Here is a 26,921-nt window from a genome sequence, read left to right on the forward strand (position 1 = left end):
GCCAGTGTTGCCTCTTATAAAACGCATGTTTTATTATTCAACAAGAGCTAACGATCAAGCAGTTTCCCACAATGCCAGGGATATGAGGGCTATTTTGCAATTTCATGTTATCTGCGTGTGTCAATATTGCACTTTACTCAGCCAGGATTTGGGTTGAATGACAGACAAGACACTTACACTCTCAATATTCATGGTGGATAATCAAGAAGGATGTGTGCATGGCGGTGTTTGTTAAAGTTCATTGCAAGGAGACACCCAAACATAGGAACTAACACTGTTGTGATGAAATAGTTTATGATGATATTCCATCTACACAGAGCCAGAAGGGGGCAGCAAAACTGTCGTTTCATTTCCTGTGAGAGCAAGTATTGCAAGTCTGCTTGGTAACCAACCAAATGATGTGTAATGTCGCCTCTCTATCTTAATCACAACAAGGGTAAGAATGTGCTATTCTCAGGTGGTAGTGTCAAGACAATGCAAGCTGCGGTCCAGCGTCTTGGTTAACATTCCCTGAAAGATGCTATCAATCAGTCATGCCTGAAAAAGGAAAGCTGTCAAGAGTGTCACAGACCCGCACTCTTGCATCCATTCAGGCCAGTCAATTAGGACTAAAGGACAACTACTTGAATCGATTGGGTTTATGCCGGCGGAGTAGAAGCTCATAGGCCTCATGGATCTTTATAAACATTGTCTCAGCTTCTTTGCTCGGGTTGTGGTCTGGATGCCACGTCTTGGCCAGTTCCCTGTAGCTGTGAGTGATCTCATCAATTGAGGCTTCTTCATTCAAGGACAATACCTGTAACATGAACAGTATCAGATACATGGTGAAATAATGTGCAGTGAAATACACAGTGAAATAATAAGTGCGTTGACTTTACTCACTGAACATACAGAGTGACAGAGACGCATTTGACCGCACCATTTTGACTCATGATTTCATGCAGTCTTTGCAGACTTATGTGATTACTCACCTGCAGTGCCTGCTTTTCCCTCTCAGTGTACTCTCTGAGCAGTATCTCCAGCACTTTCCTCCAGGCCTCCTCAGTGTACCCTCCTCCAGTCAGGGCACACAGGATCCGATATGGCATCAAAAGAATGTACTCTATAATGCCTCTGAGCCCTGGCAGGAACCAGAACATATCCAGCAGTGCTGCCACACAGTCAGACAGATAATACAGAGTGGCTGTGGTGTTGTGGAAAATACAGTAGCCCAGTGGAGCAGAGAAGGCCAACCAGGCTAGACCCAGCCTGTAAAGCCGTGGACCTGACAGGGGATGGAGAGAAATGTACCTTTAAAAGATAACATGATTCAAAGAAAAGGGCAGCCAAGTATTTGAAACGTGAAATCAGATAGCATTGTCAGTCTGTGACAGAAATACCCTGCTCCTACCAGCTGCAGAAAATGAGATCATCTCACCTAGTTGTTGTGTGCTCCCAGGAGGCTGTGGTGTTTTGAACCTGCGGTGCTGTGCAGCAGTGACAGTGGCAGCCAGGCTAATGGGCAGAGGTGATAGCGTGCTGCCGTAGAATATAGGGGAGGTAATGAGACAGGCAGTCAGAGTCTTGTGGAGATCGGAAGTCTGCTGGCCAATACTAGAAACCAGATGCACCCCTGCACCCACACATAAAGGCAGAACGATCAAGTAGAAGAAACTGAGCGAGTTCAATCCTATCAGAGCCACGGTACCAAAGTATATTCCCACACACACCTGTCCAGCAAATCTGACAGGGCCTATAGGGGGAGGGATGGCAGTGGGGGATCTTTTCCTCACTCCCTCTGCCTCTTGATTGGCCTCATCGACATACGCAGGAATACGGAGGACCTCTCTCGCCCAGCCGACCCCAAATCCTCCGAGGGTCAGCATCCATAACAGAGCATGGCTGTCTCTCCCTAAATATAAATGGTGGAGGCCCAAAGGACCACCTGCTGCCCATAAAGCATAGGCAACTGTTATTCTCTTCACCATGCTTTGACCTCAGAGGATAAATCCATGTACAGTTGAGGAAACCTTAGTCATCCTTGATGGGGACCTGTAATTCACATCCGAACAAAAATCTAATTAAAGAAGAGCAACTCACTGAAAATTCCCACTGACAAAAATATTGTTAAAGCAAGTTTCTGCTCTATGTTTTGGAATGTCATAAGGGTATTTAATTCATGACATGTATACAAGGATACAAGGATACAATGAAGTTTATTTGTCATTATACAACAGGTTGAATAATGAAATTAAAGTGTGGTTCCCTCTTGATTGATTAATTGATTGATTGTGTAGAAAATAGAATTATTAAGCCTGGAGGAGTTCAGATGGTGCATCATATCATAAATGTAGTAGGGTACCTTATTCCTAAAATGTGGTTACAAGTGTTTTTACCTTTTTTAGCAGAGATAGTACATCACATCAATACACAAAAGGCAGGATTTCATGATAAGCACCAACTGATCTATAGGTTTGGCAACTTATCCACAGGCAGCAGCTTTTTCCCAGTGCAACTTTTTCATTTACTAATACGGTGGTAACTAGGATGTTCTAATTTAAGCTTACACACTGTATTACCGCAAAAAAATCATTTGTAAATCCTTACCCCGGTAAATCCTGTCCTGTCTTTTCCGTAGTTAGATTATGTTTGCTGCAACAGCCGCATGGACTTTGGATCAGGGCTTACTAAACTGACGCTGCCTGAATGGACGACGTTACACATCAACATATGATTGCCCCTTGATCATCCGCAGTGATAAGGTGTGTGTTTGAACCCTTTTGAGTAATAATGCATTGCAAATGGAGGGAATCAAGTGCCAAAAAAAAGCAACAGCTGTAACGGGACAAGTTCAATGCAATGCGGGAAGAGTACCTATCTGCGGATTAATGGAAAGCAACTAGAAGCGCTGTATCTTTTTAAAGGACTGTCAAAAGTGTGGAAGTCATAAATACATCTCCTAGTATGTGCCCTGTTATTCTAGGAGGTGATGATGATGCTGATGATGATGTTGACGACACTATTAATACTCTCTGAATTACTCAAGTAGCTACCACTACCATTATGGGGGTTGTAATTATAATAGCACCGGGCGGCACCTCCACCTGTAATGCTCCCCGTGACCCCGTCCCGGTTCTCTGGCCCCGCCCCTCCGCCTCGACCCCTCCTAGTTTGGTTTTTATCAGCGGCTACATTTGCAGAGGGAGCCGCGTATAGCAAGCTAGCCCAGTGTTTTAAAAATGCAGCCAGGCTAACCAGCCGCGCATCTACGGTCTCATGAGGTGGACTACCATTTAACATTTCTTCGTCCTCCTCTCCTCCCTCCACCGGCCCGTGGTTTTACGCAGGAGGACACTGTTATGGTGCCGGAGAATGGAAACGGACGACGTGTCGGTTAGAGAGCAACTTTTCCACAACCGCGTCCGGGAGACTATAGTAAGTCTAACACCGGGGCTAATGTGGCTGTCGGTCATGTGAGGATATTTAGGTGGTCACTGACATTTAATTCAAAGGCAGCCTGCGTGTCATTTGTCCTTTTTTTGCGTGTCTTAATGCTTGTCTAAACTGTGTCAGTGAATAAGTGTAGCCTTGTGGAGTTGCAACAGTGTAACTCCAAAACCTAACTGACTCTGAAATCTGTATGTTCCGTTTAACGTTTTGTAAAGCTGCTCGTTTACACACTTCATTACTGCAGGGGATGCACAGCTGGTCATTTGTGTCGATGCCATTTAACTAACAAAGGGACGAGCCGCCGAGCCTCTCCCAACACCTGGGGCCCTTCTTATATTGAGTCTGTGAAGCGACCCCCCCTCCTCACATCAGGTCGTCTTCTCAAATCCTCCTTCATACCCATTTGACGTGGTTTGATTCACCTTACTTAACATTTCGTTGCTGCCCCGCTGTGGCTAATGCATTTATCTCGGCTGTTGTCACAGTGATGACTTTGTGCTTTTCCTCAGCCCGGGTGTTCCCAGTTGACCTTCAGACTTCACTTGAAGATTAGCGCAGTTACAACAGGGCGAACGGATACTGACCTTTAACCCTACAAATGCAATCAGATCTCATTTGCATGTTCATTTTCTGAGACAAGAAATATCACTGGTGCTGGGTGTGCTGCAAAGGGCAATACTCTTCCTCTGCATGTTCATGGACATTTGGCAGGCCTGTCCACTTCAGCTAGATTGTTTGTCTATCTATAAATAATTGAAATCATTCTGCCCTGTTAAAAGTGGATGAGCACAAACTGCACTTTAAGAAATGGGTGCATATTACTGTGTTAATTAAATCGGATGAAACTTTTCATGATCGCCATAAGGATCAGGGAAAAGAATATAAGAACCTACAGTTTAGTTGTTGTTCCTTCATATTGGCTTCTCATTACAGTGTCTCACATTTCCCTCCCAGCTGGTGTTCATGTGATTAGTGTGAATTATCCTCAACCTGAACACTTTCAAAATGTAATTAAACCAGTCTGTAGACATTCATGAGGCATGGCAGACAGGAGTAATCATGTTTGGAGTAGTCAAGAGGACAGTCAAGTTAAATATTTTCAGTATTGCATTTTCAGTCCTGTTTTGTCTCATGGAAGAAGCTTGACAGTGAGGAGCACAGCAGTGAAGTGCCCAAGGTTACTCTCATGCCCTTGTTTTGACTTGATCCCTTTTGCCGATAGACCTAATGCTCTTAGTGAGCATTCCCTTCCTAAGCCACTGACCACTGTCATGTCTTCAGTTTACTATGTCTGCGAGATGATATGGTCAGCTGACCCTGTCATCTCTGGTCACTAAATGGCTCCAGGTCAAGCTTATCTGACCAGCCAGCAGTGGTAGAAGCAATAGCCTCTACTGTCTAGTGAGGAGCTATATAATGCCTCACTAGACATATAAACACAAAGTGTTTCACATTTTTAAACAAATGTAAAGCAGAAAAATGCCAAACAGAAAATACATGTAGCGCACAAGATGCTGGACAGAAGGCCCTCTTGGAAATGGCTCTCTTTTGTTGGAGTCCTGGATCAAGACTTCTTTCAACATGAGCCTGAATAATTGCTTGGTTGGGGGGAAAAAAAGACTCACAAAAGCACACAATTATGGTTATTGTATTATCTGCTATTTTTTTTTCTCAAGGACTTGAATACCTGATTGGGGTGATGCCAGGAAGTTGAATTTTCACAATTCTGGCTTGTTGTGTCACTTCAAAATATTGGAAGATTCAGTCAGCTGGCACAATATAGCTGCACACCTCCTGTTGGATTAGGATGGCTATGCTTTGCAGTATATTAAATTGTTTTTGGCTCTTGGGGGAAAAAAAAAATCTTGCCTAATCTATCCTCTTAATTGTAAACAAAAGCCCTTTGCCTGACCACGTTTAGCTGTATAAGAGACCCAGTCCTCGTGCACTAGGGGTTTGGACAGATTCTTAAGTAGTCCGTTGCCATTTTCCAAGGACATGCTGTGCCGCTGCCAGCTTGTTTTGCATTTTTATAGGGAGTGCAAGGTTAGGTGGGTTGTGAAAAGTTTTGAACTTCAGTGTTTTGCTTCCATCAGCACAAAAATGTTTAGGCTACTTTGTGCATTTTAAAATAGTTTTAACATGCTTAGCACCTCAGATTTCTGTCTTCAACTAAGATATGCCTCCGGATGCTGAATTCCCTTAAACTCTTTTCTCAATTGCCTGCTAAGTGCTGCCAGCTCTGGACATTGCCAATTAAACACGTGTTCCTACCTACAAAAGTTGGACTTAAAGGGTGTTATTCTGTCCCTCCCCTTTTCCACCCAATACCCATCCTTTGTTCCCTGCTTTCTCTTGCTTGGATTAGCTATAGCAGGCTCCTTGCCAAATTAGACTGCAGCTATTGAACAATTTCACCAACTGATCTGATTAGTTGTTATGCACAGTGCATTGTTGTTTGCAGGTTACAGCCTTGTGAGTATGTTACCAATGATCAGTCCCACCTACGCAGTTGTAAGCCATCCATTTCAAAACACATGAAAGTTTATGTTCAGTTTGGAATTAAGTAGCTTAGGCTTTGTAGCTGTATTACACCCAATGTTATGTTACAAAGTTTTGGCCAAACTGTGATGGCACAAGATGTGTGGTCGACTCGCTTAATTGCTGACCTTCTTGATATTATAAAAGTATTGAGACCTGCAAGCAGTCACTCACCAGGCAATCAGAATTTGAGACATTTTGAAAACAGAAACGGGGCAGTTTTCTGGTATCAGCAGTTTTAGGAACCCACCCCCTCCTTCTTCCAAAAAAAAAACAAAAAAAAAACTTATTGTTGCCAATCCAAAGTGGGTCAGCTTCTTCCACCTCTTGTAGCCATATATTAAGGAGGCAAGCGTGCCCTTCCCCCTTTGCTACTGTACCATATGTCCATATGTGCTGTGGATTCTTTGTTAAATTTTCTTTGTTTATGCTTTAGAATAATAGAACTGAATAAGAAAGAATAGAAGAGTTATTGTCCCAGCATGTTAATGTTTATCTACTCTTCTGGTCTCCTGGCACTTCACATAATATTTCATGTGACATTACATTATATGTTTGTGAAATAAGTTGTTGGGCAAACAGATCTTCAACAGCATCGGTGATATTCTAATCCTAAAATTCATTCATGAGTCAGCTCATCAACAAACTCTGTCAACAGTGTTTTTAGTCTTCCCAGACATTTGTTATTTTCAAGTTAGCATTTTAATAAGAAACTGATTTTCCAGGCTGTTTATGTTGTCACATTTCTGCCATTCTTCACTCTCACAATGTTTTGTGTTCCTGCTGTTATTCTCACCTCAGGGACAAACTTCCACATCCTGCCAGCTTTGTCGGTCTTCCTTTGTGTTCCTAGGGAGGAAATGTGTGTTTATACAGTATGTGAGGAGATGGGGCAGCGCTCTCTACTTTGGGCATTTTATTCCGAGAAGGGAGACACAGAATAGGATATTTGATCCTTGGCCAGCACTTGAGTGGGTCAAGAAGTGGCAGACTGGCAGACTTAGTCTGGCTGTATGTGTTGAGGGTTTTAATGTTCCAGTTTGCCTGGGATCTTCAATAAGCCAATGCACCATGGCAGAGGAGAGTTCATGTTCACTTATTCACTCAGAGTTCTTGGATATATTCATGTTCTTCGCTGAATGAAACACAATTTTACCATTGTGCAGAGAATGTTTTTCGACTTAATGTCCAAATTGAATTTGTGAATAGGTCAGAGAGAGGAGACTTTGTTTGTTTTTTTTAAGCAGACCTGCATAGTTGAGACTTTTTTTCAGTATCTTTTTTTTAGAGAGTGCCTGGTGAAATGGAATTTGAAAGCAGCTGACTTGGTTAGAAATATCTTGTGCAGTGGCCAAGTTGTGTTTCACTGAATAAGTATATCATTATCTGGTTAAGGCTAGGTGTTCCTGAGTGTCCACTCTGCTCTAGGGTGAGATGTGGCTTTTCCTGGTATGAAGATTAGCTGTTCTGTCTAAATGTTAAAGGATCTGATATATTGTGCATTACCACTGTTTCGTCTGTAGCTGTAGGCTACTGCAACACAGAATAATCAAAATCTGCCGTACTGCAGCTGCTGTGGTACAATAGATTTTGATTATTCTTTGGTGTTAATGTTGAGTGCATCACAGGCATTATTCCTGAGTGAAATTTAGTGGGAGAGAAAAATGTTTGTCACACACGCTGTCAGTTTGTCTGGAAAAAGATGATTTCTCTGGGCAGCAGCCTATGGGGGCTATCATTCACTGGGGTTAACCATTTTCTGTTGCTCTCCCACTAATCCATCCTAGTTTGACTCTCACCCATTTTCCCCTCATTTTTGGGACAGTGGTAATCTTCAGCCTCCATCTGTCGGCCCTGACCTTGTCAAAATGGGATGGTCTCATTGTTGTTTTTTGAAGTGATACATAGACTAACCTAGACAATGCTTAGTGAGACTGAGAGTCACTAGGTGTGCCATTTGTCTGTTAGATGTAATCTAATTTGGATATTTTACTGTCTACAAGTCCAAAACAGAATGTGAAACAAGTGTCAGAGGAACAAACCAGCTGTGACAGTCTGAGTTTGTCTTGTTCTCTGTTATCTTCTGGTGCTCCTGGTGATATTGGTGCTACTCCCTGTTATATGTCTAATCCTTTTCTATCCTGTCTGGATATTGTCAGTATCTGTGTCACACATCCACCCCCTTCTTCAGATCACTCAGATACATTTCATATGAGCCTACTTCACCTATTGTATTGTTGCAAATCAGCCATGAGACTCCTAACAGGACAGTTTGTTTAATAGCTTGCCCTTTCTTTACTTTCTGTAAAGATAACTAATACCACAAACTCCTCTTTAGCTGTGTTCTCTAACATGGACTGTGCAAAGGCAGGAAATAAAACACCTTTTCCCTTCTGTCTCATACAGATCTGCGTCCTCCTGTTTACCTGTCTCTACATATTGTGCTACCTCATACTCACCCACTTTAGGAAGACTGCTGAGTTTGTCACAGGTAAGTTAAAGCCTCTCTCTACCTGCTTGATCTTAGTATAAGCAACACACACTTGGCTGCTGTGTCAGAAAGCTCGTCATCAAAGGCTGAATGCCTGGGGGGGAAACCTGTGGTGTTGACAAGCATACTGATGACAGTGTAGTTTTGGAATTTTTTTCCATAGAACATATAGTTCACTAACATAGCTGGGTTTTTGCTCCTCTATAGAGCTCCTCCTCCCCATCCAATTCTGTTCAGAGTAAATTATGCCCTATTTCATGGTAGAGGGTATGGGGGTTATAGGGTCTTGTTATGGCTTTGATTACAGGCTCAAAAGAGGTAGGGAACACGTGGATAGTCAATCACACAAATAGAACGTTTAACATAACTTACAAATCTCATTTGTTTGGAAAACACATGTTCTGATAGCTTGTAATACTTTTTTCGTATTATTTATGGTGCGGCTAAAATTCTGGCTCCAGGATGTCTATGCATTGGGTCAGTGGGTGTTTTCTCTCAGCTGTTTACATAATATACATGTACATGTACATGTGCCCAGTGCAAGGGGTGTGAATCTTTATCTAAGGCTCCAGTCCAGACCTTGGCCACAACACCCCAAAGGTGCAGCAGGAGACTTATGTAACATGTAACCACCTCAGGCAGTTTCCCTGTGGATCAGGACGGCGGAGGGATAGTGAGGAATGTTGTTTCAAGATAAACACACGCTGTTATACTCTGCCCAAGGCCTCTCTGCTACACAAAAACATCTCAAAGAAGGTCTTTCTTCAACATGCACATATAGACAACCTCATGAAGAGGACTTGTTGTTTTGAGTCTGAGTGACATAGTGTGAATGATGTATGACTGAGTGATTGCAAAATCTGTAAGGACATGCTAGCTTTCGCAGTATAGTCTACATAAAACTACTGGCCCTTGCATAGCTAAATAATAAATAAAAAACAAGCAGACTTAATACAGTAGGACCTATAGTGATAGTTGTTTAGAAAGTGCATGTGCTGCGATGCTTTTTGGTTGAAAGTTATGTAATAATTCAATAACTTCTCCAATTGGAAGCAGATGTAACACCTCCAACTTGCTGGGTCTCTGTTACTCTGTTGAGGCTGGGCTGAGCTGGAGCCTGGGGGAGGGCCAGCTCATTTATTGGGTTTTGGAACAGGCAATACTTGGAAGCCTGCTATGTATTAGTGCGCTGTTGTTGATGTTTTCTTTGCATCTCCAACAACAGGACGGTTGTGCCTTGCAGCTAAATGACATTTATGGAGTACAAAACTATAAAACTCTTTTCCGAAACTTAATTGCAATGAGAGGAACTGGTTTCTCCTCCTTGAGCTTTGCTTCAGATTGCATGGAGTCATACTTCCATGCAAATATGTTGAAGCAAGCTCCTAAAACATTTAGCATGTGGTATGTTTCACAAATCAGTTTTGCCCAGTATTCTGACATTAAGTATTTAACACATAACATAGCTAAATAGCTTACATTAACAGATGAGGCACTTTTTGTGTTTTGACTTTTCTGTCCTTCCTGCTCCTCCCTAAACATAATACAGTTCATAGTCAGTGGGTAGTCAATGTCAGATATCGCTTGAACAAAGTGTTCCAAACATGTAGCCTACACCCCCCTCTCTCCCTACTCTGAGGCCAGCAAACCTTTTTGCTTTTTTTCATTCTCATACTTTGGGCTTCGTCTAGCAAAGATTGCCTCCACCCACCCCCAAAACACACACACACACACACCCCAACCCCTGGGCTCTGACTGCAGCGAAACAGACAGACATGAAACTATCATTTTCAATTCTTATCAGATTGGAGTCAGAATGATCCGTCTCTAAGCCTTGCTCAGTTACCAAGGTTAGAAATCAAGTTGGTTTTGTTTCTATGGCAACTTGTCCTTGGTAAAACGTAATAGACTCAGCATAATTGATATAAAATGGTAAAGACTAATTAATCCGTGTGTCTTTCCTCTGAACCACTTTTTGGTAATAGTGGTATTCTCAGTTGTTTTCTCTATCCTCTTTCAGATGACATCGAAGATGCCACCGTCAACAAAATTGCGTAAGTGAAAAGCTCTAATGATTAACTGACCCCGTAGCAATCTGTTCACTCACTAGCTTTGATAAGTGTCAGTGTTGATGGTTGGGCTTATACCTGAGTCAACGTGACAATGTAACAAGTGGCCCGTGGACATTTTGTTGTTTTATTGCCTGATCCTGTCTGTAGGACAGGATCAGCCCTGTCCGGGCTGGAGAGGAGACAGCGTGGCATGCTGTTCCCTCCCTGCACTTTGTCCCTACATGCTGGCACTGGACTGGACCATCCCTGGCCATGCTTACAGACCTCTCACCTGTCAGCCTGACACTAAACACAAACACATACAGCTTCCAGTGAATAAAGTTTCACTCACAACCTTTCTTTCTCCCTCTCCCAGGCTGTGGCTGTGCACGTTCACCCTCTCTGTTGCAGTGTGCGCTGTGCTCCTTCTCCCCATCTCCATCCTGTCCAATGAGGTGTTGCTCACCTTCCCACAGAGCTACTACATGCAGTGGCTCAATGGATCTCTTATCCATGGTACATCTTATTATTTATTAGTTGACAGCACCAAAGCAGCTGTTGATACCCATGGAGGGCAGGGTTGTTGTTTGAAAGCTGGATCAGAGGAGAGAAGTGCTGTTAATAAGCACCAAATCAATACTATGCTTGTGTTCAAAGGGATAATTATAGATTGAGAGCACTGTGATTTCACTGTGGACTTTTTGTGTGTGGGAAAAAAACCTGCCTAACTACATTACTGCTGCAGTTTACCCTGTGCAAGCTTAGGGCATTTCAGTGAATACATTTTTTGTTTTCTTAACCAGCTCACCTCCTTAAACAGATTTTTTTTTAAATAAACAGTTGAATGCCAAAAGAACGCCTGTAGCCTGTAGATGTGTTCTAGTTGACAAACATTCACATAACAAACTCAGTTTTTCCACTTTGTTTTTTACTGTTGAGCATTCTCATTTAATGCTGTAGATGTTACTATACTGCTTAGCTAGGCAATGCCTCACAGTGGCTGACAGTGGTACTGACCAAATGTTTCAATCTGTGTGCAGAGTGCTGGGAATGGAAACTAATGTTCGTAAAATCCCTCTTTCTCTCTGCCAGGCTTGTGGAACTTAGTCTTTCTTTTCTCCAATTTGTCCCTGGTCTTCCTCATGCCCTTTGCGTACTTCTTCACGGAATCTGAGGGTTTTGCAGGGTCCAAAAAGGTACTGAGTTTGATATGTCATTATGCATTGTGCCACTGGACAACTTTTTCAAAACTATTAAATGATGATATTAACGTGTTATTGCTGTTCATATGATTAGTTTTCTGCTTCTGTCATTGTTCCTGTTGATAACCTGAACATCTGTTTTGTGTGTGTAGGGGGTGATGGCTCGTGTGTATGAAGCAGTTGTGCTGCTGTTGCTGCTGGCTCTGCTGGTGCTGGGCATTGTGTGGGTGGCATCAGCCCTTCTCCACGACAACATGGCCAGGGAGAGCCTCTATGGTGAGTCACCTGCAAACACCAGAAGACCCTTCAGTGAGGATATCTAACTGAGGACGGAAGTTAGTTTTATTGTTGTTTTTTCTGTGGATTTATTGGTTTTGTCATTACTTATTATGCTCGCCTCCTGATTTCCAGACTTATATGAATACTACCTTCCCTACCTGTACTCTGGAATTTCTCTCTTTGGAGTGATGCTGCTTTTGTGTAAGTACACTCTATCTAAACTAGGTAAGAAAATGTAAAAAAACAAGATAACACTTCCATAATCGCCATCCTGTGTTTTTGATTTTCAGTGTGCACCCCATTTGGGTTGTCCCGGATGTTCAGTGTAACTGGCAGCCTGCTGGTCAAGCCACGGGTGAGCGACAAAACTGATGTTCCCGTTTATGGGCGACAAACGTTGTATCATACTCAAAAATGCCCATTCCACATAGCCATTGCATGAACATTTGTCATACGTCTATAAAATGTAGTTTCCTGATCATGACTGTTGTCTGTTTTCTCCCTCAGCTGCTGGAAAATGTTGAAGAGACTTTGAGCTGCACATCATTTGAGGAGGCTTCGCTCTCCAGGAAGCTGAACTGTGCGTGGGCCACCATAGACGGACACATTTGTCATTCTCTCGGGACTAATGTTAAAGCTGTCTGTTTTTCTTAATTTTGTGTTGTCTAATTGCAGGCAGCAGTACGTCATGCTGGGTCAAGCTGAATATGGAGGCAATGAAAAGGGAGTACCAAACGGCCCGGAGCAAGCGCATCGCCCTGGGTAAGACTGACTGAACAGACTGCTGTGCTCCTCTTAAAGTAATTACAATGTATACTGAGAGTGACACTCATCTTTGTGTTTTTTTCCTTCATTTGATTGTTGCTCTCCCTACAGAGATGCGTAGAAAAGCGTCCCCATGGCAACGCAACCTGGGCTACCCACTGGCCATGTTGCTACTCTTAGCTCTGACGGTATAGCTGGGCTTCTGTCATAACCACAGTCTACTTTGATTCTCATTTATTTACAGTTATTTGTACTCTGATTTCATAATAAGGGGATACTTCTTCCCATGTCTCCTCAGGTGATGTGCGTGCTGATGGTCTGTTTTAATGTGCTGGAGCTGCTTTTTGACGAGACAGCCATGCCCAGAGGAATGGAGGTGAGGGCTCTACTGTGAGGAGACTCTTAATTGCATATGGGGTCATCTGTTCATGCTGATACTGACTGTCATATTATTTTTGTTTGCGTTTCAGGACCCTCGCCTGGGGAAGACCTCCTTCTCCATGTTTGGTTCGCTGGGAGCTGCAGTGCAAGTAGTCCTCATCCTGTATCCTTTCATCTTAAACCCCTGTCGTTTGCACACACAGATGTAACCAGTCATGCCCAGGTAGCTCTGATTCAGCCACATTCAGGCTGTGCTGGGTTTATGTGACGTGTGATGCTGACTCATCATATTGCAGTCGTACATTAAAAAGTGGGTTTTGATTCATTCTTCCATGCAAGCGTTTAGCACTCACGCCAATTGCTAAAAGAAGTCAATGCAAGTCGAAGGAGGAATATTTGCAGACCGTATTTTCAATGAAGACGCCCAAACTTGGAGTTAGCATCAGCAAGTGAAGAAGATGGCACCGCTTTGAGTTTAAAAAATCGGTTGCCTTGTCTCTATTGCACTGACATGTTGCAGGTATACCAAGCCTCTAAACCATATAGTCCTCTCTTGAGAATTTGAGCCACTGCAACTGACCCAATTTCCACTCTGGGATCAATAAAGTATTTCTGATTCTGATGCTGGGGAGAACAGAGATGGATGTAGCGAGGCTTAGAAGTAAAGAAGCATCCACCTCTCTATGATGTTTCCAGCAAAACTTACAAGGAGTTGAACAAAAGATGTAAAGAACATTCTCCACCATAGACAAGTGTTAATGCAACTTTATCTGGAAAAAGATAGGAAAAGTGCAAAATAAGTAAACTCCCACTTTGCCAGTTCACATTTTTGTGACTGTGACGCTTCTGGATCCTGTCAGGACACTTCCCAGGGTGAATTGTTTTGGGTTGTTGCTCGCTTGCTTCCAGTGTAAGTTAGGTATTAATCTCAGCGTGGTCCTTAACTGATTGGCAGCTATCTGATGGTGTCTTCGGTTGTGGGCTTCTACAGCTCTCCCCTCTTCACCAGCCTGCTGCCTCGTGCACAGGACACCAACCTCACACAGGTATCCTGCAGTCAGACCTCAGTCTGAAGTCTGGACAAATGCTGTATGAAACATTGTTTGTGTATTCCTCGTAATAATTTGCAACTTTCTGTTCCTCTCAGATAATTGGGAACTGCGTTTCACTGCTTGTTTTGAGTTCAGCACTGCCAGTGTTTTCACGCACACTTGGTAAGTGTCTTGTGACATGAATGCATTATTCATCAGAGACCGCATGTTCTGTCAAATGATGCTGAGTGAGCATTTTTACTTGTAGTTTTAATAATTCCCACAAGAGGGCGTATGTTTGTGGTTGATAGTTGTGTGTGAGGCCTGGCTTCAGCAGTTTTTCCCCTAGTGGAGCATTTTCTGTTCCAGTTTTTATTCCTTTTTGTGTTTTCTTAGGGATCACCCGCTTTGATCTCCTGGGAGACTTTGGTCGGTACAACTGGCTCGGGAACTTCTACATTGTTTTTTTGTACAACATGCTGTTTGCTGGCCTCACCTCTGCCTCCCTCATCAAGACAGTCACCTGGGCAGTACAGAGAGAGCTCATCCGTGCCTTTGGTCAGTTTTTTCTTTGCATATATAGAGCCTTCTGGATGTATGTATGCATGTATTTTGTCTCTATAGGAATGTATCCTGCTGCAAATCAGTGTACGTGGACAGACTATGTCATGAGTGTTCCCACCTTTGGCCACATTTCCCTATGGGCTGGTCTCCTTTCCTCAGATAGAAACTGTACAATTCTTTCAGGAAAGTGTAAAGGGACAAGAGGAGAGTACAGTCCCCCTGGGGACCTTCAGGCCTCACCGCCCTCGTCCTCTCGCAGCACACACACCCTCCACCCCTCCGCCCAACACAAACAAGGCCTTAGAGCATGGCCTCGCCCCCCACACACACATACAGCCACACACACACACACACACACACTCACTCCCCTTCCTCACGGCACCGATAGCATCTCTGCTCCACCACAGCTCTCCTGCTCTCTCCCCATGCCTCCCAGCTTGCTTTTGTTCTGTGATTGATAGATTTTTCATCTCACCCAAATCGCCTTTTTTCTTAGCATAGCGAAATTTGTGCTCCACCTTGCAATTGTGAGTAATGTTGTTGTCGTTTTCTCCACAGGTCTCCACAGACTGCCCCTCACTGTTTCACGCTCCACCATCCCCTTTAGACTGCTCCTTGCCAGTGGACTATCTAAGATACAGTGATTTTTGTTTTTCTTACCACTGCCTTTGCTACATTGTGGAACCTGAGCATCCTCGAATGTGTACCAGTTGGATCAAAGGCATTATTAGTTCAGTCCTCCAACCAATCGGCATGCGATTTGACGCCGAGTGAAGAGTTTGGAGAGGAGTCTGTCTGCACTTTGTTTGGTAGCTCTGCTTGGAGCTGTGACCAGTACGAGTTCAGGACCAGTACAAGTTGATGTGTGGAGCAACCTTTGCCTGGTTATTTGACTATAAGGACAAATATTGCCACAAGCAATAACCTTAGTCATCATAATAACTGAAAAAGGGAACAAAGGATCAAGGCCATACTGGGAGACCTGCCATACTGTGACAATAACAGGGCACCCCACAAAACCCGATGCCTTATGAAAAACGGATCCATCAGATGTCCGTTGCTCTGTGGACACGTGAAAGTCAGCAGAGTTATTTTGAAACATTACATTGTAGCTGTGACACAATTTCCTTTTCCTGCTCTAGGTTGTGCGAGTGCTCTTTTCTCTGTAGCTTCCCCACGCTTTCCCCTCTCTCATGTTGAACCACTATTTTTAAGATTGGGAATCTCTTTCAGGCCTGTGTCGGTCTAGTCTGTACTGGTGTTAGTTAATGAGAGGAAGTTCTTAATGGGAGCAAACGGGGCACAGAGTAACTTGTCTATCCATTAATCCACAGATGACACAGAGAATGTGACAGGGTAATAGTCTCAATTTCTGCCTCTTTTGCCAGAGTTTATTCATAGAATAAAAGAGCATTTTCTGTGGTCGTCTCATTGAGAACGCTTTTACTTTTCTAGTTCACTGTGAGCTTATTGGGGCCGGAGACCTCTCTGATTTAGAACAATACATAAAAAAAGAGAGCTTTATACTTTGTGTTTTGAAAGACTTTAGGGTTCCTGATGCCAAGTTACACTCACTGGGAGGAACTTATGCCTTAGACCAATCAAACTGTGAATTATTCTTATGAAATTGGGGGAAACTGGGAGGAAAAGTGCAATATATTTTACTTAAAAGCCCACTTTTTTTTAACTTCACCAAAAGTTATAGCTTAATTCAAAAATTCATGAAATTATCTGCCAAGTGTTATTTCCTCATCTTGTTTCATTTGTTTAGCTGGAATTTTTCTGTGGACATTAGGTCAATGTCTAGGATAATTTCATATTTATTCCTCAAACAAATGTGACTATTTTTCCATGCAATCCATTCCAGTGTCAGTTTTTATGTATTGATAATGTATATTGAATTGATTGCCGCTGTTTATGATTTTCAGTGTATTGGTGATCCTGTGTCACCGTTTGCCTTTGCTGTATCAGCAGCTTATTAGCTTTTAGCTTGACCAGCAGGGGACAGTGTCTCCCAAACCCAGTGTCAGCCTCTGTGTGTGTAAAATTTTACGAGGTTCTTCTCTGCCTGGTCAGTCATTATATGGAGCACTCTGATGAGGTTTACTCATTTCACTTTGTCTGGGAATTTCTTTTGGTTTTGGGAGCACAAAGTTTAAAAAGTACTGTTTTTGTCATCATTTAAGGGCATGTTGGGACAGAATCATCTTTGGTGTACACACTGAGTTATTAGCCATGGCATTTTAACAGCTGTTCAAAAATAATGAGATGATACAGTTGAAAACGTAAAGAAAGATCTTTAGAGTCGTTCTCAAAGATGACAATAACGTTTTATGGTTTACTTTTAAAATGCTCTGATATTTCAGATTTTCTCAAAACTGAATTTTCTTCCATATTGTTTTATGAGCAAAAAAGCAATAAAATGTTATGTTTTTCTAAGGTCTCTGGGTCCTTTTTGGATTCACATCAGGGTGACTTTTACTTGGAACTGCTTCTTTGATGTTGTTACATGTTAGTTACATTATCTGGATGTAACTGAGTACACTGTAACCAATCTGTCTTGGTCTGCCGGGTTTGTGTGTGTGTGTGTGTGAGACTGGTGAGCATGTGTCTGACCACTGTGTCCCTCCACCCTTTTGTTGCACTTCTTTAATCAGCAGCAGAAGAAAGCCATATTTTGGCCTGTCTGTCAGCAGTGGCCGGCTGCGACGCCACTACAGCCCTAGCCCACGCTTTCCCCACTCGGATGCCACTGCTAGATAAAACCCTGCAAATCAAGAGGAGAGGCAATGTTCACTCGCATTCGCTCCTTCACACACACCCGCCCACTCACCTCCTTTCTTCCATCCGTTTTCCTTGCCTATTGTTCATTTCCTCTCCTCATTTTTCTGAAGTCAGTTCAAGAAAATCCTGAGCTCTGATTAATTTCTCCCTCTTGATTTTTGTTTGCATTTCTTGTTTTCTTTTGTTGGATGTTTTAATTAAGCTTATTTGGTTTGGGCTTTGTTTTCCACTGCTTTTCCTCTGCTCAAAGGAAATGAACTTAAATGTTGCTGTAACCTCACTTACACATTTAGAGACTGTGTAATATCTCAGAGAATAACCAGTGACAGATACGAGGTGTGTGAGAGAGGTTAGAGAGAATTTGCGTCTTTTGAAAGCCAGATGACTTCATTTATTTATTGGACGTTTGGATGATTAATGTTATTCTTGTGACAAAGGGCATCTCTGCCAGTAACTGTATGTCAGAGAAGATAAGATGATGCCATCCATTGCATTAGAAAATTCCTTAGGTACAAAGCATTTAGATATTTTTTTTCACATCATGACATGTAATGAGTAATGCATTGTGATTAAACAGTAATTTGCTCTTATGTCCTTCCACCTTTAGAATAGTATGGAATGATGCTGAGAGAGCAAAAATAATTCCTCTTGAAACACAGAAAAAAAAAAAAATCTCCATTGCACTGAGGCCTGTGCCCCACTCAGTGACTTTCGCTGAACTGAACTTGGATACTAATCAACTATACATTGTCTGGATTGTGCTATTGAAGTCTGTTTGGATATCCAAACTCTTGGTTTAAATACTTTGTTATCACTTTAAGGGGCCTATGTTTGCCAATAGTGTCTCTCCGAGCAAATTATACACAGACATGCACACATACACCATGAAACGACCCTGCATATCTTTTTTAACCTTGGCTTTAGATGGGGAAACATTAGAATAACACCTCCCTACAGCAAAATATAAGGCTTGATAGCTGTGCAATCAAAGTGTCACAGGAGTCCCATTGGGTAACATGCTCTATTGGGCTGGTTGTCCAGCATATCAGGGACAAGGCGGGAGACAGGCGGCTTGTAATGGGATGAGATAGGCTATCTTTATTGTCAAAACATGAGAATGAAGGGGGGGAAAAAAGACACAGATTAGCTTTCCTGACAGTCGGCCGTTTGAAGTGGATGCCAAAGTGCATTAGGGACTATCATTCCATCGTTTCTACACTTGCAAATACAGAACCACTCACAGGAAAAGGCGAGACTTGCTTGCTAATCAACTGATAATGGGTCACACTGTCCATTTGCCATAGCTGCCCCCCACCCTGCGTGCACACTCATGGCACACTTGCTTCACACAGCTGCCCGGCACAGGCCACCGATTCAAAGGTGAAGAGGCAGCCATCTTGTGCAACTGTATCACATTAACCTAAATACCTGAGTTATGTTTGGCACTTTTGGATGGAATGGCGGCACATTCATTTTGATGGGTAATCCCTAATATCAACAATTGTAAGTGGGTGGAATGCAGTGTTCTCTGTGAGGGTATGTGATGTATACAATGTAAAATGTCTATTTTTTGTGTTAGGTACATGAAACTAGGTATAGCATCATATCTGACCTCTGACCTGCTTGTCTGGGGCCAGGAAGTTCCACCCTGCTCAGTCTATTGTCCACCCCGCTGCAGCATCGCTTCAGCCACCGCTCACTGCTGCTCTTTTTCAAAGGCCATATCACAGCCGAGCACGGCAATTGAAAACTTAGCGTGTTTATGTACACGTTACACATCACTGCGTGTGGGACACCTGAGCTCATCGCGTTGCGGCTGCCTTGATAAGTGTGTTCGTTAAGGTGAAGCAAAGTGCGTTACTGCCAGCGCAGGGCTACAGGACATAACGCAGAAATCATCCAGTGTGTGTAGCCACATCAGAACGCACCACCCTGCCTCTTCCTGCACTGATAACAGGGTGAGAGACAGTGGAACGGGTGGTGTTGTGGGCAGAGAGAAAGCACGAAGGAGGGGGGGTAGGTGTCAGTTCCTTGACTTTCCTTTTCCCCCAACCCTTCCAACGGCCTCCATCTGAGGAAATGGATCCTGCAGAGTGTCTATTCAGCTCCAAGATATAAGACAAACATTTAACATGTCCAAGTCTGCCGTGTTTCAAAACTTAGCAGCTTTTCATACCAACCGTATCTTTTTTTAAAAAAATGATTGCAATTCTGATTTCATCAATAGACCTGTATTTGACAGCTGTGGACCAATTTCTGGTGTTCCTGTGAGTTTTTGCTGACAGGTCTACAGCAAGAGGAAAGCTCTGGTATGGCACGCAGGTATTTGACCATGAGCCCAGGTGCAAGCACAGGCATCCAGTTGGAAAGAACAAAACAGGGTAGGCCAACACAGGCAGGAAAGATCTCGTTTTCTGTGCTGTGGCTTTGCCGGAAACTCAACCATTCACACAGCCATGTACTCCCATCCTGAAATGGGGGAGTAGGGGCTGTTAAGAGCCAGGAGGAGGCAGGGGGGTTGAGGCATGGGGGCACCAAAATAAAAACTAATAATAATGACTTTATTTCCATCTTCAACCCGCAGATGTTTGCTTCCTTCCTTTCCCTTTTATGTCTGATGGAAATCTCTTTTCTTGTATTGGTTTAAAAGAGAAACATCAATGTGGGTAATTGTTGATATGAAAGTGTTTGTTGCTTTTCTTGACTGAGTCATTCCATGCATTTGTCATGACGGCTGATATCTCTCATCTGTGTGCTTGAGCCAGACTTGAGCATTCTTCCATGTTTATCATAAGGACAGGAAGATGCGGCTTCGCCTTGCCACCCCTCCCTTCAACATCCTGGGATCTTCTGGAACCTTCCCACTCAAGGCTGCTTTTCCATGGTCACTGTGGAGCTCAGTGACCTGTGCCTAGGCAGAAGGAAATGTTTCCACCACACAGAATGCTTTTTAAATACAATTTAGAACGGGTGCAACACATGCTATTGAGGCATTTACAGTAAAAAGTATTCGAGTGCTTTTAAAAAGGCAAACTGAGATTTATTCCTATGTATGCTCTGTTGATACTGGAATAGAACGGACTAATAAAGTTTCTTAACAGTGACTACGAGTTGAATGACAAAGCATCTTTCGCTCACTTGCAACAGTACATCAAGATAAGACCAGACACAATAGAATACAGAAAATATTAATGACACACTGACCATGTTTGGACTCCCCTAGCCATGATGCATCATGCATGTCCACAAGAGCTCCAGGAAGCTGGAGATAGGATGGTGACACATTGTGACCTTTAATCCCCCATTAATTTGAGCTTCCTAAGTGATTAGAGATGTCAGACAGCTTGGTAAAGCACATTTCACCCTATTTCTTTCTTTCTTGTGCCCCCCTTGGCATTATCTCTTGACATTTTTTATGACCCCCTTATTCCCAGCTATTGTTCTGAGATGGATAAAAATAATACGGTGATGTGGCCAGCGGGTGTTTCCAGTGAAGAGGTCTTGGGTGCACTGGGTTCAGGGGTCATGTGTGTCAGCTTGGGTCTCCAAACAAAGGAAGGCAGCCTGTGTAAGTCAGAGCCAGTTTGCCAGGGTGTCAAGGCTGGACAGTTTAGCAGAGCCTCACTTTCAATTCTGCTCTATTAATAACACAAGCACAGAATTACAGGGAATAAATAGTGAACTGATCCACCCTAAGTGTGACGAACAAATAGAAGGAAGAGCATGGACTCTCAGAGCTTTTCAATTAACCGGTTTATGTGTGAAATGTCTTGCTTTTTTTTTTTTTTTTTTTTTAAGTGACTCATAAATATTATCCTTATGATCTAAAAGTCTCAGAAAATAAAGTCTGTGAATTGTTCCGCTCCAGTGACAGGGGTTTTCAGTGTGTTTGTAAAAGTGCCCCCACACACACACACACACACACACACACACACACACACACACACAATTAGCATTCAACACAGAAGCCTTTGAAAAAGCTTTGTATTAACATAAGTGCGCTAATCATATGTCCCTTGTAAGGTTGAATTGGAGGCGTGTGCTGTCGCGGTGGGAGCGCGCAGAGGAAGGGAGGGCAATCTTGTCCGGACGCTAATAAGACCCAATGGCTGGTGCAAGGTGGCCAGGAGCGCTGAAACGCGACAGAAGACGGTGGACTGTGGGGGACAAATCCCAACAGAGGCATTACCGGATGGACAAATAGGACGAGAGCGTCCCGTGAGCGACTGTAGAAGTTTCAGGTAGTGAGGGAGCAGCCGGGCTAGGTGCGCGTCAGGTCTTTGTATCGTCAAGGAACAGTGTGCTGCTCAGACAGAGAGAGAGAGAGAGACAGAGAGAGAGAGAGAGAAGCGGTAAGTGACCAGAACCCCCTGAAAACACCTGCGTCAAGACAGGGCAGGTACCTCGGAGGGACACATGAAGATGACTTGCAGTTCACAAGTGCATGAGGCAGAAAAAGATCTGATTCTTGAAGAAGACTTTGGACAGAAATCCTAGCTGATGAAACATTACAGTTGTCTTTTTAATGGGTCATACAGATTTTTTTAGGCTGTCCTTTCATTCACTGGGCTGTAGTTATGATTAGAGTAATTATGAGAAAAATACACATTTAGAATCTGTTCAATTGGTTTTATATTATAAACCTCTTTTTTTCTAGGCAAAAGTGAATATAACAAAGCATACCTACTCTATAAACTTCATAGCAATTGTCAGTATGTTGGTCTCATAAAAATATCAGCACTTTTTAGTACCCCATGGTCAGGAATGGACCTAGATTTGACCCTCATTCAAATGCTATCACGTGCCTGGAACTGGGCTGTTACTGTAGGCACTGTGGGCCACTGACTCCTCGGACCCAGAACTCTCCCCAATGAAGCAGTCCTGGTTGGCCCGCCTGGCACAGCTTGGCCTGTTTGCGGTGTGCACTTGCTCATGGCTGGTCCAGGGATGCGGACCAGGCCCTGGATACGGCATGCGCCCCAGGACCAGGAAACTCACAGCCATGCACTACAAGCAGTTTGTCCCCAACTTCTCAGAGAACAACCTCGGTGCCAGTGGAAGAGCAGAGGGCAAGATCACACGCAACTCCGAGCGCTTCAATGAACTCGTGTGTAACTACAACCCAGACATTGTCTTCAAAGATGAAGAGAACACCAATGCAGACCGCTTTATGACCAAGGTGAGGCTGGAGTGTAATGGTTAATCAGGTTCACTTTACCTCGATGTTAGATTTTAAAGTCATGGTTAAATGGATCACTTGTTTTCATTAACCCCTTTGATACCTGGTTGCTGTTGTATAGTAAGTGTAATGATATGGACAGAGGAGGGAGAGAGCATGTGCTGTAGATGGACCAGAGGATGCTCTCACTGGTCACTGCTGAACTGTTTCAAGACAATCCCTCTGCTGGATGATAGATTAACTACATTTACATGCAGGTGGTGTAGAGAAGTTTTTAGTTTGTACACTGCTAAAGAGACGTGGCACCTCTTACGCACAAAGCTAAAATGCTAGAAAACATGATAATCTAATTCATTGTTTGCTTTGTCGTTCACTACCTGCCCTTGGCAGGCTCTCAGAGCATAAACAAATATTCAATACAGTGTGCACTGTAAGTATTAGCCATGCTTCCCCTCCCTTTTTTCAAGATAAGAAGATCAGGGTGTAATTCATCACTACCCTGCAGGAGACCGAGTTCCCCCACAGGAACACTTCCTTTTAATATTTAACCAGAGTCTTTGTTATTGGTAATAAAATGATTCCTCTGACTGGTTTGAGTAGCGCCCACCAGGAGGGATGTACAGATACTGCACTCAAACTTGAATTTACAGTGGGTTCAAATCCAAATATCATTCCCAGCAAAGAGAAGCAATTGCCTCAACAGATTAAGATCTGGACGGGGGGAGGACAGACAATTTTTTGACACAGCATTTTCAATAAACCACATTTTTGAACTTGAACACAAAACAATCAGATGGGTGATGCTCTGCTTTGAATCCCGCGGCTTTCAGTGATTGTTTATGATGTGAATCTGTATTCCTTCCACTTCCCTGAGTGATTGTATGTGATGGAAATCAGTGGTCATATATGTATGCCCTTCTGATGCCCAGTATAAGGATGTTGAGTGTGTGTATGTGTGCAAGTGCCCTCTCATGCCCAGTTGTGAAAGACCCTCTTTGTGTGTCATTTGGAGACTCAAAGGGGTCGCCTATACAAAATTCCCGCCTGCTGAAGTAATGGCACCGTTGGAAAAGCCGCTATTGTAGTTCTGACAATGAAACGCCTCTCTTCAATGGCATTGCGAGAAAAATGTACCCAGTTTGTTTTCTGTCCCTCTCTATTTCTCACTCTTGCTGTCACATTCCCAAGTGCATGCCCATAAATTCCTCCCCTCTGCCCTCTCCCGTGGTCCCAACCTTGGCTCTCTGCTGCACTGCTTCCTTCTCACCCAATTTTTTCTGTTTTCCCTCTCCATCTCTCTCTTGCACCCCCCCTCCACCGCCTTTAATATTTTTGTCTCTTCTCTCTCACTCAGTCTACCATCCTGCTCTCTTCTCTATAATATTGTTGATCTAGCTGCAAGATAAGCATTTCTTCAACCAGTCATAGACATTCGACCACAAGACCTGCAACATCACAGGTCAAAAGTAAATACGCTGTCAAAAGATAATCATGACTTTTAGCACCTCTGATGCTGACGTCATCATTTTCCAGCCGGCTATTTTGTGACAGTGCTGACACAGGCTGTAACATTATGGCCCACGGGGGTGGCAAGAGTCACTGTGTGCAAATTTCTGATCAAATGTCTCAGGGTGACACTGAGAAACTCATTCCTGGAACAATCTGGAAAGGCAGAGGAGAATGGCCTTGATTATTCTGTCACCCTGTTGAAAAGGCCAAGGGAATGTGCCAAACTAGCTACAGTAGCTTTGTTCTTTTGCTCTGATTGTTTGAGCAAGGAGCAGTAGCGATGGCCTTTAAAAGTGTAGAGGAGGAATTGTGTGATGATGTCAATGGGCAAGCATAACTTGGTAGCCAGAGACGGTGTGGTACACAGTCTCAGACATGACCAACAGTTTGGTGTTGATTGAAATAGGTTTCATGTGCATTGTGGTGAAATCAGTCAATCCACTGAGGCGTACAGTAGAAAGCACATATACTATTTGTCTATTGCTATATCGTTCCTCTTTTAAAAAGTGAAGACACTTCAGACATGCCAATTACATGGCATATGTTGCAGTCTGACTACCATCTAAAATTGTACTTATTGTCTTAAACAGCAGATGTAAGTTTTTTTTGTTTGTTTTTGTTTTTGCTAATTTATAAAACTGCCAGTATCATCAAAAAATTGTGCTTGTAATTTATGTATTTCACAGTAATGCTTCTACTGGTCCAAACTGAACACCTCTCCTCCATCTCGTTCTCTTTTCCCAGCGATGCAAAGACTGCTTGAACAGGCTGGCTATCGCCGTGATGAACCAGTGGCCAGGGGTACACCTGCGTGTGACAGAGGCCTGGGATGAGGACGGTCACCATCCCTCGGACTCTCTGCACTATGAGGGCAGGGCTGTGGACATAACTACTGATGACAGAAAGACTGAGAAGTATGGTCTCCTAGCTCAGCTGGCTGTGGAGGCTGGCTTTGACTGGGTGCACTATGAGTCCAGGCACCATGTCCACTGCTCTGTGAAAGCTGGTTAGTTTAACTAGTGTCCGGCTGCATAGAACAACATGCAGTTTGTGTTATTGTGTTGTTGTTAAAACTCATCATATCAGCCTCAGCCAGGATCATAGTGTCTAAGAAAGTTGGTTTTTAACTCATTGTGGCTTTTTCTGTTTGTTTGCCTCCAGATCATTCGGTTACAGTGGAGAAAGGTGGCTGTTTCCCAGGCTGGGCCCGGGTGACTATTGCTGGAGGGGGGCAGAAGACCCTGTCAACACTGGCTCCTGGGGACAGAGTAATGGCCCTGTCTGCGACAGGTCACATAGTGTTCAGCCAGGTCCTTTTGTTTCTCCACCAGGACCAGGAAAGCAGGTCCACTTTCTTGGTTATAGAGACTGAAGATGGCCATAGACTGGCCCTTACTCCACAACACTTGATATTTCTAGCTCCCCATGACAAACTCCACCACAGTGAGTACAAGGCTCAGTTTGCCAGCAGAGCGAAGAGAGGGGACCATGTTCTCATCCACGCAGCAGAGGGTCACGTACAGCCATCTCGGATCACCTCAGTTTCACTAGAGGACGGTGTGGGGGTCTATGCACCCTTGACGGAGGATGGAACTTTGTTTGTTGATGGGGTGCTGGCATCCAGCTACGCATTAGTGGAGGACCACAGACTTGCACATTGGGCATTTGGACCTCTTCGACTCCTCTTCTCAATCACCCAACTGCTTTGGGGAGCAAATACAGAGGAACATCAGATCACCAAGGCTGAAACATCTTTGCAAGGTAGCACTTGGGTCCCTCACAAAGCAAATATATATGTGAACAATGACTTTCTGAACAGCCAAGGCAATTTGACTGTGCCTCTAAGAACAGACATTAAAGAGAAGCACTCTTTACAAAGACAGGGGTCACATGTGCACTGGTATGCCAGACTGCTGTACAGTTTTGGACGTATCTTTCTGGACTCTGAATCATTTCATCCTTAAAAGCCGTAAAAGTTAAGCATTGGTACATCTGTCCTACTGCTATTTTGTTTCTTACAGCTTTGCTACATTTACACTAATGCCTATGTCCTTCCCTGTTGTCATTTTCAATAAATTTCATGCACTGGAAGGACTTACTTGCTTCTGTCTTACAATTTTTTCATTATAATCTGTTATGATGAATTCATATTTAAGTCATATTTTATAAGAGAATACATTGATGGGGCAGATTGCCCGAAATGGCTGATGGAAAAATGGCATACTACAATTACTGTATAATAGTTTATTTGTACATGATGTAATGTGTTTATCTATTTCAATATACGGTATGTGACAAAATATGTGATCTATCATGCCAATGCAGTAGGAACAATCCCCCTCAAACAATAGAATCTTTATTTTTGTATTTTTTGAATCATAATATATAAATGTTTCAAGTTATTGTAATTATACAGCTAAATGTATTGTATGTCCTTACTTGTTCTTATATGATTAAACAGATTTAAAAAAAAAAAAAAAAAAAAAAAAAAAAAAAAGTCATTTCATTTAGGAACATTCCAACTTTGTTTTCAACTTCAAAGTAAATTTTGCCTATTAAGCTAATTTATCCAGTGCTTGCCTTGCAAAAACTGAGTTGCTTTGCATTAAAACCCTAAGAAATTTGCAAAAGATTGTGTCTGGGGCTTATAGTTGAGTATTATGTGTGTTACAGAGTGTTAAAGCCCTCAGTGGAAATCTGGTCCAGGCAGGCAGG

At 43.1% G+C, this 26,921-nt stretch overlaps 3 protein-coding genes across 4 annotated transcripts; 2 read left to right on the forward strand and 1 right to left on the reverse strand.

The window, feature by feature from the left end:
* Nucleotides 1-331: 331 nt before the first annotated feature.
* On the reverse strand, nucleotides 332-3,927 carry dnajc22 (DnaJ (Hsp40) homolog, subfamily C, member 22). 2 transcript variants are annotated; one of them, XM_030056167.1, is made up of 4 exons: nucleotides 3,852-3,927; nucleotides 1,418-2,031; nucleotides 972-1,264; nucleotides 332-796 (listed from the first exon to the last, which is right to left on the reverse strand). In XM_030056167.1, the coding sequence occupies exons 2-4, from the start codon at nucleotides 1,965-1,967 to the stop codon at nucleotides 620-622; spliced, it is 1,020 nt and encodes a 339-aa protein (XP_029912027.1). In that variant the 5' UTR covers nucleotides 1,968-2,031; nucleotides 3,852-3,927; the 3' UTR covers nucleotides 332-619. The 2 variants fall into 2 exon arrangements, with proteins under 2 accessions (XP_029912027.1, XP_029912026.1); XM_030056166.1 differs by lacking the exon at nucleotides 3,852-3,927 and adding an exon at nucleotides 2,587-2,679.
* lmbr1l (limb development membrane protein 1-like) lies at nucleotides 3,153-17,175 on the forward strand. The gene is made up of 17 exons (XM_030056164.1): nucleotides 3,153-3,414; nucleotides 8,377-8,461; nucleotides 10,482-10,515; nucleotides 10,889-11,028; nucleotides 11,605-11,708; nucleotides 11,867-11,990; nucleotides 12,126-12,194; nucleotides 12,284-12,348; nucleotides 12,501-12,573; nucleotides 12,669-12,755; nucleotides 12,870-12,946; nucleotides 13,057-13,134; nucleotides 13,229-13,302; nucleotides 14,095-14,185; nucleotides 14,287-14,353; nucleotides 14,567-14,728; nucleotides 15,293-17,175. The coding sequence occupies exons 1-17, from the start codon at nucleotides 3,352-3,354 to the stop codon at nucleotides 15,376-15,378; spliced, it is 1,479 nt and encodes a 492-aa protein (XP_029912024.1). The 5' UTR covers nucleotides 3,153-3,351; the 3' UTR covers nucleotides 15,379-17,175.
* Nucleotides 17,176-21,664: 4,489 nt separating this feature from the next.
* dhh (desert hedgehog signaling molecule) lies at nucleotides 21,665-26,539 on the forward strand. Its single transcript, XM_030055733.1, has 3 exons — nucleotides 21,665-22,697; nucleotides 24,951-25,212; nucleotides 25,368-26,539. Exons 1-3 carry the CDS (start codon nucleotides 22,389-22,391, stop codon nucleotides 26,168-26,170), a joined length of 1,374 nt encoding a protein of 457 aa, XP_029911593.1. The 5' UTR covers nucleotides 21,665-22,388; the 3' UTR covers nucleotides 26,171-26,539.
* Nucleotides 26,540-26,921: the final 382 nt, after the last annotated feature.

This window comes from Myripristis murdjan, chromosome 7 (assembly GCF_902150065.1).
Source record: "Myripristis murdjan chromosome 7, fMyrMur1.1, whole genome shotgun sequence".
In the NCBI taxonomy this organism is placed as follows: Eukaryota; Metazoa; Chordata; class Actinopteri; order Holocentriformes; family Holocentridae; genus Myripristis; species Myripristis murdjan.